This window comes from Sphaerodactylus townsendi, linkage group LG17 (assembly GCF_021028975.2).
Source record: "Sphaerodactylus townsendi isolate TG3544 linkage group LG17, MPM_Stown_v2.3, whole genome shotgun sequence".
In the NCBI taxonomy this organism is placed as follows: domain Eukaryota; kingdom Metazoa; phylum Chordata; class Lepidosauria; order Squamata; family Sphaerodactylidae; genus Sphaerodactylus; species Sphaerodactylus townsendi.
The window spans coordinates 12,797,024-12,817,654 of NC_059441.1; the positions used below are offsets into that span (position 1 = coordinate 12,797,024).

At 46.7% G+C, this 20,631-nt stretch overlaps 1 protein-coding gene across 1 annotated transcript in view; it reads right to left on the reverse strand.

Annotated features, from left to right (window-relative positions):
• Positions 1–1,980: 1,980 nt before the first annotated feature.
• IREB2 (iron responsive element binding protein 2) overlaps positions 1,981–20,631 on the reverse strand; it is a 35,356-nt gene continuing 16,705 nt past the window's right edge. The window contains exons 7-22 of the mRNA XM_048481829.1: positions 20,333–20,516; positions 18,658–18,797; positions 17,208–17,379; positions 15,730–15,830; positions 14,755–14,871; positions 12,912–13,071; positions 12,589–12,724; positions 11,499–11,583; positions 10,851–11,007; positions 10,026–10,150; positions 8,016–8,120; positions 7,002–7,144; positions 6,690–6,837; positions 6,473–6,595; positions 5,570–5,755; positions 1,981–5,026 (exon numbers count right to left, since the gene is read on the reverse strand). Of these exons, the coding sequence (XP_048337786.1) occupies positions 4,916–5,026; positions 5,570–5,755; positions 6,473–6,595; positions 6,690–6,837; positions 7,002–7,144; positions 8,016–8,120; positions 10,026–10,150; positions 10,851–11,007; positions 11,499–11,583; positions 12,589–12,724; positions 12,912–13,071; positions 14,755–14,871; positions 15,730–15,830; positions 17,208–17,379; positions 18,658–18,797; positions 20,333–20,516 (2,193 nt within the window). The 3' untranslated portion in view covers positions 1,981–4,915. The remainder of the gene's footprint in view (positions 5,027–5,569; positions 5,756–6,472; positions 6,596–6,689; positions 6,838–7,001; positions 7,145–8,015; positions 8,121–10,025; positions 10,151–10,850; positions 11,008–11,498; positions 11,584–12,588; positions 12,725–12,911; positions 13,072–14,754; positions 14,872–15,729; positions 15,831–17,207; positions 17,380–18,657; positions 18,798–20,332; positions 20,517–20,631) is intronic.

Here is a 20,631-nt window from a genome sequence, read left to right on the forward strand (position 1 = left end):
TATTATTCTGCAGGTGCGAAAGGGGTCTAAATGCTGCCTGCCTTTTAAAAAAATTTATTTGCATCTCGCCTTCCTGCCTCTCCCAGGGCCACCGCGGTAGGAACCATTTTAAATGGACAGGATAACCATAGCACTGTAAAACTATTAACATCAACTCTCCTCCAAGAACACCGCGTGAGGCAGGATGCTGGACTAGATGGGAGTACTGCTCCAATCTGGCAGGGTCCTTTCGTTCTTAAAATACACACCCTACACCTGGAGGGAGTCTTTGATGTGCCAAGGCACACGAGCTGAACCTGTTGCCCCAGGTGGCAAATTTTGGGGGGCATCGCTCCCCACCCTCCTGCCACTTGGAGCCAAAGGAGACCTTCAGGTTCCTTACTCTGGAAAAGCAGTGTCCTTGCAATGCTTTCTTCTTGCCATCGTTTGGCCACCATTTCTGATTGCCCTGTGCCAGGGCACAAGCAGATCAACTGCATTGTTTTCTGGCTCTCCAAAGCGGGAAAGGGAAACAAACCCCCTCCAACTGGTCTCAATCTAAGGGTCTTCCCCACAATTGCGTTTCTGGTTTCTTTTTCGCCAGGATGGAAACTCATCTGCTAAGCTAATTTGCAATGGATTGAGTACAGTCCATCCCCCCCCATAATTCCTCTCAGCAGATATAGGTGAACATGGCAATTGCATTTTGGGTGTTAAAGCTTCCTATGCAAGTTGGCTAGCCCCCCCCCCCCAAGTCTGTCCCTCTCTCATTTTTTTTTCTTCGGCTGGTAGACCATTTCAAGAGTCCTGGTTGGCTCTCTGCCGCCAGAATGGTCAAGTAGAAAAACAGGTTGTCCAACAGAGGCACAACAGCCATCTTCTGAAAAGGAAGGAGAGTTGGTTTTTGTGATGGAATAGTACTGTAAAACTAGCAAAGTCACATATGACTGTGAAAAGCATCTTTGCCTTTTGATCTCCTGGAGGGAGAACAGGAAACTATGCAGAGGTGCTAGGATGAAACTTCAAAGGCCTAAGTTACCTCATGGCCTGAACAGAGTTTTCCTGAGAAGGGGAAAACAAAGGTTTTGGAATTCCATCTTGAGACGTGGTCAGAGAAGGATCTCTGGGCCATGGGTTCCCGGAATGGGGACAAAGCACCAAAAGGGATGTAACTACCTAAGCAATCCCTTAACCGCAATCATGTTTCATTTCTTTGATTTCTGTTTTTCAATAAAAATCGTTAAGACCTCAGCTGGTTGGAGTTATTGGAGAAAAGAACCCAGGTTTTACTGAAACAAGCGTGGCTCTCCCAGGCTTGCTTTCATGATAGTTTTCAAACCTCATTTTTCCTCTCCCTTAAGGAGACTCAACGGACCTCACGAACTCCTTTCCCGTCCTCTCCCCACCACAGACACCTTGCTAGGCAGGTGGGGCTGAGAGAGTCCTGAGAGAACTGCGACTGGCCCAAGGTCACCCAGCAGGAATGTAGGAGTGCGGAAACACACCTGGTTCACCAGATAAGCTCCCGCCACTCAGGTGGAGGAGTGGGGAATCCAACCTGGTTCACCAGGTTGGAGTCTGCTGCTCTTCACCACTGCACCCCACAGCCTCTCATAAGCAAAGTTCCACTTCCAGAAATACTGAGATGTGGCTGATGACATTTTCCCTACAGTTTAGATATATACCAGTCTGCGCACTGAAAGGCCCCTTCCGCACGTGCAGAATAATGCACTTTCAACCCACTTCCAGTGCACTTTCAAGCTGGATTTTACTGTGCCGAATAGCAAAACCCACTTGCAAACAATTGTGGAAGTGGATTTAAAGTGCATTACTCTGCACGTGCGGAAGGGGCCTTTCAGTGCGCAGACTGGTATAAAGGGGCCAAAGAACTGTTGTAACAATATCCTAATCCCTCCCCTCCCCACAACAATTGAACTGGCAACTACCAAGATAGCCTTTAAAATTAAGGAAAAAACGCATTGCGCACTTGCGGCCGAGACAGATGGTACAACTTTCTTTATTAAAAAATAATTTACATCAGTTGAACATTTTTATGCACAGTTGTCAGCAAATTGAACTTTGTCGTTTAAGATTTCTATACAATACTTATCAGGATACTGGTTTGTTGGCTTAAAAGAGCAGACGTTAAATTTGCGATTGCTGTAAATGCGAGCACACCGAGCGTTTATTTCTCATTTTTTGCGAGATTTATAAACACTGTCCCGGATTTGGGGGCAGGGGTCCTTTGACGAACACGAGCTTTCCCCCTTCCAAATGAAGCTGGAACTTGAGGACAAAATACGCTTCCCGTCTCCGCTGCCTTCAGGCCTAAGAATATAACCAGGAACAACTCCCTGTTTGCGTCTGAGTCTGAATCTAGTTCTTGGCAGCTTGGAAAACTCCATTCAACCATACCACTTCTCTAAGACATATCTGCATTACTCTAACTTGTGGGGTGAACTGAAAAGAGGAAAAATCAGCTTATAGTCTCGAGCCAGTCACACAAAATCAGGAAAGGCAGGTGGTGTACATCTGGGTTGCGACTACTCTCACTGCTGAGTTTAGGGCACAGAGCAGTGCGATCACGTTGTGAATAAAATCGGGCCGTTCTAAGGGAACGCATGCACTAAGCATCAATATGTGGGCACACACGGAAATTCCTAGGAGGCTCTGTGTTCAAAATACTGTCAGATTACCGGTTGTGCCTGCCTTAGTCGCGGAGATAAGCTGCAGGAACCTATCTCCATTTAAATACACAAAACTTAACTCCATTTAAACACACGAAACTTCTTCCCGGCAAGACTTGCAAAAGTCTGAGGCTACTGGTTTAGTACTAGGAAACTGGGTGCACCTGAAGAAGTCACATTTTGATGATGTTCACAGCAAGTGCTTTGCAGGTGAGGATTTCTGATCAGCACAGAGAGAAGATTCTACAAGGCTGGAAGAGTTGTGTTTAGGTATTGTTATAATATACTGCGGAGTCAGTAACAACTGCCATTTATAACTGCCAAGTCAGAACCGCATTCTTCAAATATGCCATTAATTTAGACACCGATTACGGTGGTTTAGGAGGCACGTTGCAAAATGTCAGCGCACTGATAGAAAAAACTGAGAGGAAATGTTTGATCAAAAACAATAATGAAGCTGATATGGTAAAGATACTGAACTCCAGCACCTGTCCAAAACGCACAACCATCCCCATCTGAAATTACATAATGTCTTTTTGGGTGTTTCTATCATGCTCTTTGCCAAAAAAGCAACCCGGGGCTTCGGAAGGCTTACAGAAACGAGGCAACCATCCCAAAAACAAAATCTCATCGTTCTCCTCCAATACTTTTTAAAGCTGCTTTTCAGTTACAAATATTTATCCAAATAAAACGTCCATTCATTAACTCGACAGATATTTCTGTGGTGTGTAATATTTGCAAATAGTAGGTTCTATTTCGTAAAGTTTTTTTAGAAAAACCACACCTCTTCTCCCGAATCTTGCAAACCTGCAAGCACGGCGAATCAAACTTTAATTACCGAGGCCAATTTCCGAGAGCAGAAAACTCCACTGAATAATGCTGAGATTGGGGTGCGTGTCTGCTGTTTTAGATGACTCTCAAACTATGGACTGACTTCTTGCTACAAAACTGCTATCCGCCAAATTGAAAATAAACCAGAGAACCAGACTGCTTTAAAGGGAGGAAGGAGGTTAAAAAAACTTTTGACAGGATTGACAGAAAAGTCTTCTTTCAAGCCATCTGACCACGTTGCTTTTCTGGCCGTGACACAGTTCACACCCGTCCCGAATACAAATCGACGGCCAAGTTTCCGAGAGCAAGCCCAACGCAGGGCAAATCTCAGCAGCGCAGACAACGCGGCTGTAAGAGGCAGTCGTAAGAAGGGATCTCCTACCGGGTTGAAAAGGGGACACAGGCCACAAAAGGAGACTCGGTTCTTTCAAAAAAAGATTGTTTTACAACCCTCTCTGGGACAAACACGGCCCCAGCATTTTCAGCCACAAGCTGAAGCAAAAAGGGGAAACATGGGAGAGGCATATTAGGAAAACAAACCGTGGAACACGGTCGCCACTGGCATCCTCTGGGACAGCTTGCAAAAGACAGCCCGTGCTACAACTGCACATTTCTGGCTGCTAAAGGCAAATCACGAGAAACAGTCACTCTCTTTCAGCTAATCCAACAGAGTGGGTTGTTGTGCGTGAAGCAACGGCCTCCGTTAAGGCCTACTTTGACGGCCGGTCAATAATTCATCTGGTTTTGCATACCGTGCAGTGGGAAGCTGTAACCTTTGCTGTCTGTAAATATTAACTTTTCTGAAATGCATTCATAGGCATCAGAGGACGCGGAGTCTCTGCATTTTGTTTCCAACTCCGGTAACCTTTTCACGCTACAGCTGGTAGACGGACCCGGATTCTGCACTCCACGAGTTTAGAACATCTGGATGTCTGAGTTCAGGAAGCAGTGGGGGCCTCCACGTTTCGAGCCACGTGGTGCCCCTCAAACCAACAAACGGTGACAGAAAAATATCAAAAGGTGCGAGGAATGGGAGAGGCGGAGGGCAGGGGACGGAGGCGAACGTCAGAAAAATCTCCCGGCCTTAAATCTTCATCACAATTCAGTGTCAGGTTCTGGGCTGTTTATTTACAGAGTGGCCCGAGCCAACCCCCTCCCCTCCCCCCCATACTTACAAATCTCTTCCACAACACACACGTCAATTGTAGCAATGTCAATAGCACCATTTGAGTATTATTTAAAAATTTTTAAAAAATCAGGAAGGATCTTGCCGCAGTCACCACAACGATTCACAGTCTTTTACATCTGGGCGAAGCTATCCGGGGGGCGGCGGGGGCACCGTAGGCGGACCTGTCGACAGCAGAGGGACGCGCCGGCATTTGCTGGGTTGGGCCCCCCCAGGGGAGCCCAGCTGGGCTCTACAAGAGCCTTCGGACCATATAGTTAAGAACGCCGCCATGTCTGTATAATGTCACTTCCACATCGTTGTCGAAAGAGGCCGTCACACGGAACAGTTTTCCGGTATTTGTCTTTGAGGAGAGAGAAAAGAAAAGAAAAGAGGGAGAGAGAGAGAGAGGAAATAGGAAGACAATTAAGAATGTCATCTGCGACCGGGTCACAGGGAGGAAAGACCACGGCTGCTTTCTGCGAGGAAACTAATGGCACCATTCATGCTGGAAGCGGCAGGCCGTGGCAGGGATGTAGTGCCGCCCCGCCACTCCCATGGGGTGGCACAAGGAGGCTCGCCAACAGCAATGGAAGCCTCAATATGTTGCAATGAACTATGCCAGCCCAAGGGGTGGCTTAAGTCAAAGACTGCAACCTGAGGGTGCCCCGGCTTGCCGCTCTATGCCAGCATGGTGCTGGGACAGCGCCGCAGGGCTCAGCACCGCCTTCAAGCGCCAGGGAGTGGGGCGGGGCTGCTGCACGCCAGTGGACTCACCCCTCCACCACGGTAAATGCCCCAGGGAGGTCAAATCCTCCAGTGTAGCCAGTGTGCCGCTCCCAGATTTGGTTCCCCTATTTTGGATGGGGCTCCAAAGGTCTCAAACAAAACTTGAAGTGAGATCTACCTTTACATCTAGGGTCATTCCAGGAGAAAGCTTCTGAGGAAAGGAGATAGAAAACTGCTCTTTGCCAGTCAGGCCCAAAGAACTTGCGGTTTCCCCCGGGAGGAACTGAAGCGGGGCGATGCCGATTCCGATCAACTGCCCTTTGTGGATCTTCTCGTAGCTTTCGGCAAGAACTGCTCTCACACCCTGCGGGAACACGAACACGGTCACACTCCTTTGCAAACCAAGAACGCAAAGCAAAATATTCTTCACATCTAGGTCCACGATCTCTGTAGCCCAAAGGAAGGAACGTGTCTTGCTCAAGGGAGAGAACTTGGGTTAAATGGAAAATGCCACGCAACGGGAGAGTACGGAAGCAAAAACTGTTGTGCAAAAGCAAGGGAAAGGAAGAGACCACGGGCCAAAACAGACTTGTTCAATGTATTGTCGAAGGCTTTCACAGCCGGAATCACTGGGGTGCTGTGTGGTTTCCGGACTGTATGGCCATGTTCTAGCAGCATTCTCTCCTGCATCTGTGGCTGGCATCTTCATCAGATCCTCTGAAGACGCCAGCCACAGATGCAGGCGAAACGTCAGGAGAGAATGCTGCTAGGACACGGCCATACAGCCCAGAAACCACACAGCACCCCAAAACAGACTTGTTTGTGCATAGATGAAATGGCTGAATAAACCTATTAAAGGAGGAATGATTATTGCCTAAATTCAAAAAGGACAATTTGGTTTCCACAAGGAATCAGTGCCTGCTTTAAAGGTAGTTGAGTTTTTCCAAGAGTCATGTCACTACAGTCCCAACTTGCTTGTTTAGACTTCACAGAATCCAATACTTCACAGAAAACAACACGTCTGAAGTGAAAAGTGTTTCCAAGAGGAGATACTTATATTAATACAATTCATAAAACATACTAGTAAAAAAGGTCCTTTGGCCGCCCAGTCTCTGGAGTTCCCCAGTCCGTACTTTGAGCCTGCCAAGATAATCAAAGGGATGTTCTCTTTCTGGTAGGCCTCTGCTGCATCAAATACATCCATCTACAGTGTAAAGAGAGAAAGACAGTGAGATCACAGCCATTCCAATAGACAAGACCTGGAAACAGCTAGGCTAGAACAACTGAGTTCCACTCACCGTCTTCCCTGTTGGGAAATGAATCGTTTTAGGAGCTGGTTTCCCGATGAATTTGTTGACAAGCTTGATGTTCGCAAAGGTGCCCCTCGTCATGACGGCGTCGTTTCCCCGCCGAGCACCGTAAGAATTGAACTCGCGGGGGGTAAGGCTAGAAAAGACCACAAGAGATACTTAGAGGACTATGACTCCTTCCATATTCTGCCGACTAAGGAGAGAGAAAAGTCTTCGTAAGGCATTAATTACTTTAACCCTTTGCTATTCAACGGACCCTGCTACAAGAAAGCAATTTGTTAATCTCCCAAAGGTCCGTACCCTTTGCTTGACAAATATCTGGCAGCTGCGCTTCCTCGGGCGATGCTCCCAGCGGGCGAGATGTGATCGGTTGTGACGGAATCTCCCAAATGCAGCAAGACGTGTGCGTTTTCAATGGATTGAATAGGCAGGGGTTCTTTGGCCTGTTGGACGAACGAAGAATGGAGTAAGGCATCGTTCCTGGTTGCTTAACGCAAAGCCTGTTCAATTATAGAATGGAGCTCACTGTTTCATCTCTGATAGTCTACTGCTTTCAGTCAGGACAACAGACAGACACACCGTTCAGTTAAACTTTTAAGACGGTCAATAATATTCCCTGCGCTCGAGCCAGTGTGGCGTAGTGGTTAAGAGCAGGTGTGCTCTAATCTGGAGAACCGGGTTTGATTCCCTGCTCTGCCACTTGAGCTGTGGGAACCAGATTAGCTTGTGCACTGCAACACACGCCAGCTGGGTGACCTTGGGCAGAATTACAGTTGCTTTTTCGAGACTCTCTCAGTCCCAATCTAACTCACAGAGATTGTTTGTTGTGGGGGGGGGGAGGGAGGGAGAAAGGGAAAGGAGGAAGTTGTGATAGCCCGTTTGGAGTCTGCCTACAAGGAAAGAGAAAAGGGGAGGGATTAAATCCAAACTCTTTCCTTTCTTCTTCTAACAATGTAGAGAGTTCACTGCATGGAGAAATAAGGTTACAACTTATGTCAGGCTACTATCTGGGAGACCAAGGTTTGAATCCAGGGATTGCTCGCAAGGTGGTCCGGAGGCTAAGGGGAAAGGAGAACTAGGTTTGAATAGTGCTCTGCCATAGAAACTCCCCGGGAGACCTTGGTCCAGCCACAGGTTTAGCCTGGCCTACCTCCCAGGGTTCTTGTGAGGATAAAACAGAGGAGAGGAGGAGCATGTAAGCTGCTTTGGGTCCCCACTGGGCAGAAAGAAAGGGCATAACCTAATAATAAAACAGCAAAAAATACCAATGATTCATCCTCCAGCACATACAAAAGGGAAGGTCTATATACTTACAAGCTTATCAAAAAACGAGGGGCATCTGATGTACGTCGATTTCCAATCCCACGTAAATAAAACCGACTCCGGCGCTTCCAGAGAATCCCACCGCTTATTTCCTTTCTGCAGAAAAGAAAAATTAACGTCGTGCTTAAAAGTAATCAAGACAAATCAGCTGAGTTACCCCTCTTGCTTGTGTCGAAAATACGGAATCGCCATGCTTTGTTTCACATAAAGATGTTAGTAGGCTGCGTATTCCTTCCACCACAGGACAAGGCGTGCCGAACCTTCTCCGCTGCGGAATGATCCGCCGGGGTCCTAGCCCCTACCTAGCCCTGCTCTCCCTCATCTACTTGAAAGCAAAAATACATTTCAGCATAAATGCTCTTGTATCAAAGTACCATGTTCAACAGTGCAAAAAAAAAAAGAATGGTTTTGACAAGGGCAGCACGCAAAAATGAATGATAATTCTCACATTCGTTCGGGACTATGTTCTAATGCGGAAGGATACAATTTTCTCAAGCACTGCACCTCAACACACCAAACTAACACCTCTACATGAAATGAGAGTATAGATATAACCGTACTGAGGAGGACTCTGGGTTAGGCATTGAACCCAAATCTCAATGCTATGCGACTTCTATGTTCCTAGTTGACTTGTCGGAATTCCGATTTTTTGCTCCCGCAAAAATATCAGTTCACAAGGGTTGTCTTGCAAGCCGATTTCAAGCGAGGCTTCAACCATACTGCCTTTCTACCTTTCTTCCGGCCCTATCGCCATACCACGGTTGGTTCTGCATCTATTTCAGGAGCAGCAGTGGCGTAGGAGGTTAAGAGTTTGTGTATCTAATCTGGAGGAACTGGGTTTGATTCCCAGCTCTGCCACCTGAGCTGTGGAGGCTTATCTGGGGAATTCAGATTAGCCTGTACACTCCAACATACGCCAGCTGGGTGACCTTGGGCTAGTCACAGCTTCTCGGAGCTCTCTTAGCCCCACCTACCTCACAGGGTGTTTGTTGTGAGGGGGGAAGGGAAAGGAGATAGTAAGCCCCTTTGAGTCTCCTGCAGGAGAGAAAGGGGGGATATACATCCAAACTCTTCTTCTTCACACACACACAAAGCCTTTATTGGCATCATACCGTAAAACATTTTGTAACCAGAAACATTTTACAACCAGAATAACATAGATACAGCTCAAATAACCATCATTTAATATAAAAATCTCCCTTAGCAGATGTACCAATTCTATCCAACAGAAACTTGGCAACTAATTCAGAAAAATCCTGATTTGATCCATCCAGGAAATACTTTATCCTTTGATCATCTGCCATATCTACATTAAAGGATGTAAACAATGGTCGATACTTACACCTTAAGTATTCCCTATTTGGACAATGAGACATGATATGCTCTAGTGTTTCTACTTGTATGCTGTTGCAAGGGCGTAATCTTTCGGTCTTTGGTATTTTTTGGAATCGACCCTCGAGTAAGGCAGATGGCAAAATATTGAATCTTGCTCAAGAGAATGCACGTCTTAATCTAAAATTAATCGTCAGGCGCAATCATCATTGTCTACATAGTAGTAATGGTTAATTAATTTATATGTGTGCGGTTTACAAGGCGTGGTTGTGAACGTTTAACACTGTTTTAATGTATTTAATGTATTTAATGTTTTAATGCATTTTAATGTTTTAATGTCTCAGTTAGTAGATAAATGCCTCTTTTCTACTTTTCTACTAACTCTGTAGTTTATAATGCCAATAAAGGCTTTGGAATTGGAAAATTAATCATATAGAGTAAACAATGAGACATACAACCGTTTCAGACACTCCAAACAAACCATGCATCCCGATGGTTCTTTGAACCAGCAGACGTATTGCAAGCCCTGTACCTGTTGCTCCAAACATGGTACCTGGAGCGGCGCGCAAGACCCCCAGAAAACTTTGCTTTGCTTACGACAACGCTTACAGGAGGAAAGTCAGAATAAAAATGGAACCGTTTTAATTGCGCATATATAAGCTAACCAACCTCCATTTTCTCCTTCAGTTCTCTAAACATGGACGATATCACCAATTCTTCTTCCACCTGCCGAAGCTCATCCCGACTGGGCCAAATGTCGTGCAAGAAGATGCTCTTGCCAGCAGGATCAATACCTAGAGGAGAATTTTTGCAGACGGTGACAATGGTCCCTCGGGAAGACAACAAGGACATTTACACTCCCTTTAAAATCAATATATTTTTTTAAAAAAAACACTAACATTGAGCTACATAAACATCCACATTTTTAATATAAAGACGTGGTATTTTTATAGTACGTTGCCCCAACAGTTTAGCTCAGATACATTTTCTGTGAAAAGTTACTGGCACAAGTCAGAAGCAGAAGCAAGCCTTTATTGGCATAGACAACAGTACAACAGTAATAAAGAACAGATTAAAAAGCATATACAATACAGGTCGAAGGAAATCTACTGGCGTTTAGTAATTTCCAGGAGAAAGTCTGCCACTGTCATACAGAGAGAAGGATCAGGGTTGTCCAACAAGTAGTGTAATCTAATTAAATCGGGGAGATGGGGTAAATGTAAAGGAGTAAGATTCACATACTTGGACCTGATTTCCTTGAATCTGAGACAGTGTAGTAATTGGTGGGCCAGAGATTCAACTGAGCCATCGTTACATGGGCACAATCTTTTAGCCTTTTCTTGCTTATTAAATCTGCCATGTAACAAGGCAGAAGGCATAACATTAAACCTGGCGAGCATTATGGCTCCCCTTTGAACAGGGTTTATTAAGCAATACAGGTATTGACTGGCACAAGTCTAAGATTTAAGATGAGCTTAGAAAGGAAGCCGTTACCTAATGGCTCGGTCTGGAAATCAACATTCACCGTCCCGGCTATAGCGTAAGCGACGACCAAAGGCGGAGAGGCAAGGTAGTTGGCACGAATGCAGCTGCAGAGCCGGCCTTCGAAGTTTTTGTTCCCAGACAAAACACCGCAGGCAACCAAGTCACCCTGAAAGAAAGCCACACACACAAATATTTTATTTTCAGGGCTTGTGATGTTTTTCTTCTGGATTTTTGTGGCAAAGTCTTATTAGTAGGTAAGCTCTTTATTTCTTGGCCAATCAACAGGATAAGAGTTTGCTCTAGCTCAATGTTTCCCAACCTTTTCGAGGTCAGGGTACCCTTGACCTCACTCTTCATAACTCACGGTACCCCTGCCGCCACCCTCCACCTTCCCCTCCCATTGCCCCTGCTTGCCACACACCCCACCTTCCCCTCCCAGGGTGAAGGGAAGCACTGGGGGTGGTGGTGGCTGTTGACCTTGTGGCAGGCCCTGCCCCATGGGCCAGCTCCATGTCCTTGCTGGCGCCGGTGGGAGAAACCACAAAAATGAGGGGGGGGGTGGTAGTGTTGCCGTGGTGCCCCTGGGACATGCTCACGGCACCCCAGGGTACCCTGGTACCCTGGTTGAGAATGGCTGCTCTAGCTGTTCAGACACACCTGCATTATCGCACTCTGGATCGCTTCCGGCAAAGGCGAAGTATTCCCAACGCACGTGGAGCACCCGTATCCAATGACGTCAAATCTATAGAGGAAACCAGGGTTACCAGAGTGCCGGGGTGAACCCCGCTCTCTCTTTCTTTGCAAACAAAAGTCACCATTCCGGTCTGCCGCGACGCAAAACAAAACTTGTTACGTACAAAAACCACGCACGTAGGGTTTTGGGTTGGAACACTGATAACACACTGAGAAATTCGTGGACTTTAATGCTGATTTGGAACACTGCCATACATTTAGAAATTCTCACGGACCGTGATGCACACAGGACTTAAATTCCTAAGACAGGTGTGTGCATTATAATAACAGGATGCATATTAACAGCTGTCCATGTTTCTAGTCTTTGCAGTTTGTATATATGGCTCATTCCGCACATGCAGAATAATGCACTTTCAAACTGCTTTCAGTGCTCTTTGAAGCTGTGCGGAATAGCAAAATCCACTTTCAAACAGTTGTGAAAGTGATTTGAAAATGCATTATTTTGCGTGTGCGGAAGGAGCCTATGTTTCTGTTGCACCTTTGTATATGAATAAGAGCACTTGTACTTTTCCCCTGTGCGCAGTTTTTGTATGTAATAAGTTTGGGTTTTGTACATAATTCGTTTGGTTGTGCTGAGCTTTCTGGGCTGTGTGGCCGTGGCCTGGTGGATCTTGTTCCTAACGTTTCGCCTGCACCTGTGGCTGGCCTCTTCAGAGGTGCATCACTGTGTCCAGAGAGAAAGAAACCCTGGGACATGGACAATATATACCCCAAACCTTTCTTTCTTTCCAGTTGAATCCAGCCGTGAAAGCCTTCGACAATACATAACTAGTTTGGTTTGCCAATGGACACATGGCCCATATACTATATTAGTACCGCGCCAGCTGCCAAAGTTATATGCCATCCTCCTATTCCCACACACACTGGAGTTGAAGACTATACTTCAGAGACAGAGACACTACGCTAGGCATAGAGGAGTAAGGCTCTCAGCACACTCTGAATATAGCTCGGCACATATTCTTTGTAATCACTTCAGCCAAGAAGAAATACCTACCCCAGTTTCTCGAGGTACGGCAGCACACCGCTGGAACTGAGATAGTGCGTGACCATTCCGCTGCCGGGCAACAAGCTAGTTCTGATGTAAGGTTTAACCGTCAGTCCGGCCTCGATGGCTTTTTTGGCCAGCAAGCCTAATGGAAAAACACACAGTGGGGCGGGGGACAACGACGATTCGTATTTGGACAGAGAACGTGAGGCAGCAAAATTATCTCGCAGGACGGGAGAATTATGATAGCAGGGCCCTGCGTGTGAGTGGGGGATCCCAGGGTCTGGAGTATTTGGTATTTCTTTTTTGCCAAATGGGGTGGGGATGCTTACCTGCTGCTAGCATGACGGAGGGGTTGCAGTTGTTCGTGCAGCTGATCACCGCCGCGATGACCACTGAGCCGTGAGCCAGCTGGTACTCGTTCCCTTCGAACTCCACCGGCACGACGTCGTTCTGCTTTTCGGTGGGGACCTGGAAGCCTTTGAAACCAGCCTGGGGGACGAGAAGTTTTGTTACAAAGTCAAATCTCACAAGAAGAAGAAGAAGAGTTTGGATTTATATCCCCCCCTTTCTCTCCTGCAGGAGACTCAAAGGGGCTTACAATCTCCTTGCCCACAACAAACACTCTGTGAGGTAGGTGGGGCTGAGAGAGCTCCGAGAAGCTGTGACTAGCCCAAGGTCACCCAGCTGGCATGTGTGGGAGCGCACAGGCTAATCTGAATTCCCCAGATAAGCCTCCACAGCTCAGGCGGCAGAGCTGGGAATCAAACCCGGTTCCTCCAGATTAGATACACGAGCTCTTAACCTCCTACGCCACTGCTGCTCCTTTGCTATGGCTTTTAGGAAAGGAAGGACATTGAAGGGTTGTGCAGTAATGGGCAGAAAGATACCTCCTTGGCGGGAGAACTTGACACTCACACAGCATTATTATCTGCATGGCTTTTTCTAAGCTATGTTGATGTCCTTTGGGTTCACAGGCTAGTGAGGGGCTTGGACAGATTTATGGAGGAGAAGTCGATTTATGGCTACCAATCTTGATCCTCTTTGATCTGAGATTGCAAAGGCCTTAACAGTCCAGGTGCTCGGGAGCAACAGCCGCAGAAGGCCCTTGCTTTCACATCCTGCATGTGAGCTCCCAAAGGCACCTGGTGGGCCACTGCGAGTAGCAGAGTGCTGGACTAGATGGACTCTGGTCTGATCCAGCTGGCTTGTTCTTATGTTCTTCTTATGATCAATCTGCTCTCTTGGCTTTTTGCAGGACAGGGTGAGAGTGCTCCTCGTGGGAAAGAGAAGAGTCTCCTTCTCCAAGGAGGCTTCTCTCCAACCTCACCTGTTGTTAGGGCAGCCAGGTGGCTCCTGACAACTTTTAGGAGGTTTACTGGGAACAAGGGGGAGCCCTGTTTCAATGCACGCCAGAAGTGATATTGATGTCCACTGGCAACACAGGACGCTCTGGCATTTAGCACACAATTCTATGGTTTCTCACCGTAGAGTTTCTGCCCAAATACCAACCTCCAGCATTGCTAACAAACAGTCAGTATCAATTCTGGTGCAGACTGTGTCAGAACACGTGTTTAGATGAGCAAAATCTAAATGACAGCTGGACCCTCCTTCTAACGGGTGCCGTGTGCAGATTAGGACTGAGTGCACAGCTTGTACCGTGCGCAAAACCTGATAAGGTGAGGGCACCTGATTGGTACCACTTTTGTATATAGTCAGCACAGACAGCAGAGTGATGTGTGCCTGAAAACACCTGTGGTCTGGCGAAGCACTTTGTCGGTAGATAGCAATAAATAGAACTGCACTGGTGACTGTGTGTCTGTCAGTTCTTGTCTACGTTGTGTCCTGCAAAGTGGTCTACTCCGAGTAAATCCGCTGCTTCAACACACTGGAAGTGACATCGCTGTGTCACTGACCTAGGTCTCCCCACCGTTATCAGGAAATCCCCCTGGCAATTGGCGACAGGGCTGGGGATCCCCCGCTGGGCAGCTATCCACCCCACCTGCTACGGTGCCCAAACAGAAGCACCGTTTTCCAACCTTACGGCCGGCAGGAAGGAATTTACATTTCGCGGGGTCCATGACAGGAAGAAAGGAGGGCTCCTTTCCTAGAGAAGAGATTACACTCTCTATTCAAACATGTTCCAGCTCCGACAGTGGTTTCAGTTGTACCTACCTTCTCGTTTAAGCACGCCTGGAAATCGCTTTTCATATCGGAAACGACCACTCTGTCCTGGGCCCGTTTGGGGCCGCTGACATAGGGCATTATGGAACCCAGATTTATGTGTATAATCTGACAGGGAGGAAAGAAATACGTTAATTATTGCTCCATCGTATGCGAGTCACTGATCTGACGGTTTCAGGGTGCCCACGAATTTTGTGAAGCTGTTGGAATGCTCCAGCAAGCTCCTTCTCAGAAACTAGACTTTGACGCAACACTTGGAGAACACCAAAGTAGGAAAGATTGGGTGGCTCTGGCAGATCCATTCTGTTACAGCTGGGGTCCTTTTTGAGTCGGCGGGCAACGTGGTGGCCACAGCCTCAAAACAGCTTCCACAAAAGAAGAAGAAGAGTTTGGATTTATATCCCCCCCTTCTCTCCTGTACGAGACTCAAAGGGGCTTACAAGCTCCTTTCCCTTCCTCTCTCACAAGAAACACCTTGTGAGGTGGGTGGGGCTGAGATCTCCAAAAAGCTGTGACTAGCCCAAGGTCATCCAGCTGGCATGTGTGGGAGTGCACAGGCTAATCAGAATTCTCCAGATAAGCCTCCACAGCTCAAGCGGCAGAGCGGGGAATCAAACCCGGTTCCTCCAGATCAGAATGCACCTGCTCTTACCCACTACGCCACTGCTGCTCCCTGGCAATCCCCCTGGCAATTGGCGATTGCTGCCGGAGTTTACATTCAATCACACACAATGAAAACCCATGCGCTGTAGTGGCAACTGCTGCCAAAGGAAGTTTAAAAAAATACACCTCACAGCCAATCAAATCTTCAATAGCCAGTCAGAAGCCTTGCTGGCCCAAAGCCCCGCCTACTTTCTAAAGGCACCATGAAAGAAGTTGGAGGCTGCAGGCACCATGGACAGCGATGCACCATGAACCTTCACAGACTAAGGTATTTTGAAAGAGGCAAAGCCGTTCTGCAGTTACCTGAGAATATTCAGGTTCTCTCGGAGAAAGCTGATCACTTCTAAATAGTTTCACAGTTTTAAGATATGTTTCCATGGACTTCAGCTTCGCATCCTCAAAACCTAAAAGAAACATTTATTTTTTTTTTAAAAAAATCAGAACATATCCTGTATGTCAGTGATGGCGAACCTTTTCGAGACCGAGTGCCCAAACTGCAACCCAAAACCCACTTATTTATCGCAAAGTGCCAACACAGCAATTTAACCTGAATACTGAGGTTTTAGTTTAGAAAAAATGGTTGGCTCTGAGGCGTGCGTTAGGAGTATGTTTGGTGGTAGAAGGTGGCTTTGCTTTGAAGCAACCATGCAACTCTTCAAATGGGTGAATCACGACCCTAGGAGGGTTTACTCAGAAGCAAGCCCCATTGCCAGCAACCAAGCTTACTCCCAGGTAAAGGATCACGCTTTAGTTCTTTGCATGAAAATCAGTGGGTTTAACAGCGCTTAACAGGGTTACCTATACTGCTTCCCCAAAACTAGGTATTAGGTTTAAGGTTAATAATCGAGCCCAGCGGCCCAGGCCAGCCTAGATGTGTGTGTATGTGGGGGGGAGGGTGTGATCCCCCCCCATGATGAACTCTGTGCGTGCCCACAGAGAGGGCTCTGAGTGCCACCTCTGGCACCCGTGCCATAGGTTCGCCATCACTGCTGTATGTTGTAGGAACTCCATAGCACCCGGTCTCAAAACAGAACAGGACTTTATTAGAACGTAGGCCAGTGATAGCGAACCTTACTGAGTGCCCAAACTGCAACCCAAAACCCACTTATTTATCGCAAAGTGCCAACGCAGCAATTTAACCTGAATACTGAGGTTTTAGTTTAGAAAAAACGGTTGGCTCCAAGGTGTGCGTTACTCGGGACTAACCTTGGTGGTAGTCGGTGGCTTTGCTTTGAAGCAACCGTGCAACTCTTCCAACGGGTGAATCACGACCCAAGGAGGGTTTACTCAGAAGCAAGCCCCATTGCCAGCAACTGAGCTTACTCCCAGGTAAAGGATCATGCTTTAGTTCTTCGAATGAAAATCAGTGAGGTTTAACAGCGCTTAACAGGGTTACCTACACTTCTTCCCCAAATCTAGGTCTTAGGTTTAATGCTAAAAATCGAGCCCAGCGGCCCAGGCCAGCCTAGATGTGTGTGTGGGGGGGGCACTCTGTTTGCGTGTGCCCACAGGGAGGGCTCTGAGTGCCACCTCTGGCACCCGTGCCATAGGTTCGCCACCACTGATGTAGGCCATAACCAGCCACAGTCAAAACCAACACAACGCGAAAAGTTAAACAAAAGGGATCCAGATAAAATAACGAGACAATAAGGGATCATCTCCAAATCTACCACTGCCCAGGATGTAACAGATGTAGATACTACTTTTTAAAAAGTAAGGACGAAGAAGCAAAATCACACTGTTTTCATGAACAGACATTCCAGGAGGAATTCCAATCTTACCTCTGTGTTTTAAATGCTTCAGCGTCACATTATCTATAGGGAAAAAGCTCAGAACAGCCCCGTACTCCGGACACATGTTTGCAATTGTGGTTCGGTCCCCGACGGACAGCTGGGAAACGCCAGACCCAAAAAACTCCACAAATTTCCCGGACACTCCTGCTTGCCTTAATTGCTGTTAGAGAAAAAAAAAACCCCATATAGAAACATTGAATCATAGAGTTGGAAGAGACCAGAAGGGCCATCAAGTCCAACCCCCTGCAATGCAGGAACACACAATCAAAGCACTCCTGTCAGATGGCCATCCAGCCTCTCTTTAAAAACCTCCAAAGAAGGAGACTCCACCACACTGCGAGGTAGTGCATTCCACTGTTGAACAGCCCTTACTGTCAGGAAGGTTTTCCTGATATTTAGGTGGAATCTCTTCTCCTTCACCTTGAACCCATAAGTCCTGGTTATATGGTGGTCCATAGAGTACAAGTCAAGTTAAGAACATAAGAACATAAGAACATGCCTGCTGGATCAGACCAGAGTCCATCTAGTCCAGCACTCTGCTACTCGCAGTGGCCCACCAGGTGCCTTTGGGAGCTCACAGGCAGGAGGTGAAAGCAATGGCCTTCTGCTGCTGCTGCTCCTGAGCACCTGGTCTGCTAAGGCATTTGCAATCTCAGATCAAGGAGGATCAAGATTGGTAGCCATAGATCGACTTCTCCTCCATAAATCTGTCCAAGCCCCTTTTAAAGCTATCCAGGTTAGTGGCCATCACCCCCTCCTGTGGCAGCATATTCCAAACACCAATCACACGTTGCATGAAGAAGTGTTTCCTTTTATTAGTCCTAATCCTTCCCCCCAGCATTTTCAATGAATGCCCCCTGGTTCTAGTATTGTGAGAAAGAGAGAAACATTTCTCTCTGTCCACATTTTCTACCCCATGCATAATTTTATAGACTTCAATCCTATCCCCCCTCAGACGTCTCCTCTCCAAACTAAAGAGTCCCAAACACTGCAGCCTCTCCTCATAAGGAAGGTGCTCCAATCCCTCAATCATCCTCGTTGCCCTTCTCTGCACTTTTTCTATCTCTTCAATATCCTTTTTGAGAAGCGGCGACCAGAACTGAACACAGAACTTAACAGCAGTTAAAACAGAAGGACTGAAAGAACTGAAAGGAAGCAAGACACAGTAGACTTTCTTGAAAGCAGCCAAGAGAAGACACAGTCTACAGCTTCAAACCTGCTCAAGACAAGCAAGTACTCTGACTTAGATAGACCCAAGGGAGGAGTTAGGGTCTTGTTTCTCTCCAGTAATAAACCCATTGGAAGAACTGTTGAACCCCATCCGGCCCTAGCCAAGTACAGGGCACCTCAAACAGATTCACATGGGGTGGGGGGGGGAGAAGAGCCCAGAGTTCTCTATAACAGCTGGGCACAGAGCAAGAACAACACCGCAACGTACCTTGGTAATGCTCAGGACAATGTCTATTGACGTGGCGAGCGGGTTGGCCGAGCCAGTCAGTTCACACCCAACCACCTCGGGCAAGGTCAGGACGACTGGCAACCCGAGCATGACCGCTTCTGTCTCAATACCTCCGACGCCTGAAAGAAGACATCGCTGCCTTTTAACCACTTGTTAAGCGACGGAACAATTGTTAAATGTCAGAGAGAGACTCCTTGTAAATCTCTTTTGCTTAATGTTAAGGGCGACCGAATATTTCACAGTGAGGACAGTAGTAATAATGACAGAATCCCGGTTTTAATGTAGCCGGAAGGCACGCTCACTGTAAAAGGTGCGGGGAAAAAAGGTATTTTCCAAGTCCTGCAGGATTTGGGCTGCTGTTATTGTTACTACTGAATTATAGCTGAATCCGTGTAGGGTTTTCTAGGCAAGAGACATTCTGAGGTGGTTTGTCATTGCCTGCCTATGTATCCAAGACTCCCTTGGTGATTTCCCATCCAAGTTCTAATCAGGATAGACTTTTGGTTGTGCTGGGTTTTCCGGACTGTGTGGCCGTGGTCTGGTGGATCTTGTTCCTAATGTTCCGCCTGCATCTGTATCACTGAGAGAAGTCTGCTACACCAGCCACAGATGCAGGCGGAACGTTAGGAACAAGATCCACAAAACCCACCACAGTCAGTTGACTGTGAAAGCCTTCAAAATACACAGGATAGACTTTGCTGAGCTGCTGAGGTTTGACCGGTTCAGGCCATCCAGATCAGGGCCCACAAGATTTAGGTAGCACAGTTCCAAAAGCCATGTACCCTAATCACTTGACTAATTTTCTAAAATCATCCTACTTTTTTGACAGCCCAACTTAAGATTTTTCACGGTTAATAGCCAAACAAAGGCAACTATCTCCTCCCTCCACAAATACTTCAATCATGCAAACAGTTCCGTGGACATCAGCTACGAGGATGAAGGCCATGCGCTTGACTGCAGAGTAACCCAAATACTGACAGTGGATTTCATGGCAGAGTGGGAGTTCGAACCCAGAACTCTAACACTCTGCCCCATATTGTTCCTGTAATTTATTCAGTCAATCAACAAGCCTTTATTGGCATAAAATGTAGGTTGAAACAGATAAACATAAAAGCGGGATCAAAAAGCCAATTCTTAAAATCAGATACTGTACAACATACCAGAAGTAGTAGCAGTAGCAAGCCCTTATTGGCATAGACAACAGTACAACAATAGTAAAAAACTGACTAAAAAACATATACAATACAGGAAATAAATGTTAAGTGGGAGGAAATCTACTGGCATTTAGTAATTTCCAGGAGAAAGCCTGCCACTATCATACAGAGAGAAGGATCAGGATTGTCCAGCAAGTAGTGTAATCTGAATAAATCGGGGAGATCGGGTAAATGTAAAGGAGTAAGATTCACATACTTGGATCTGATTTCCTTGAATCTGAAACAGTGTAGTAATTGGTGGGCCAGAGATTCAACTGAGCCATCATTACATGGGCACATACCAGAAGTAAATCAACGGTTTGTTTCCGTTATTACATGTAAAACTGTAATTTATTAAAGATCCTTGCTGGACTATAAGGCAGGCAATAGGAAGAAATCAAGAACCATTTTAGGAGGGAGCAATGGAGAAATAAATGAACACTTAACGCAAATAAACTTACCCCATCCCAAGATTCCCAAACCATTGACCATAGTTGTATGGGAATCGGTACCAATGACGCTGTCTGGATAGAGGAAGTCTTTAACGTCGAACACCACTCTGGACAAATATTCCAGGTTCACCTGATGGGCCATTCCCGTTCCAGGAGGAATTACCGAGACGTTCTCAATCATTTTGGAGCCCCACTGGTTAATTTCAAAAGAGAGGGGAAATTGACAAATGAACTCGATCAGTGTGCGCACTGTTAACTGCGAACGTGGACAGGTAAACCGAAGATTTCTTTGAAACCTAGTCCTTATC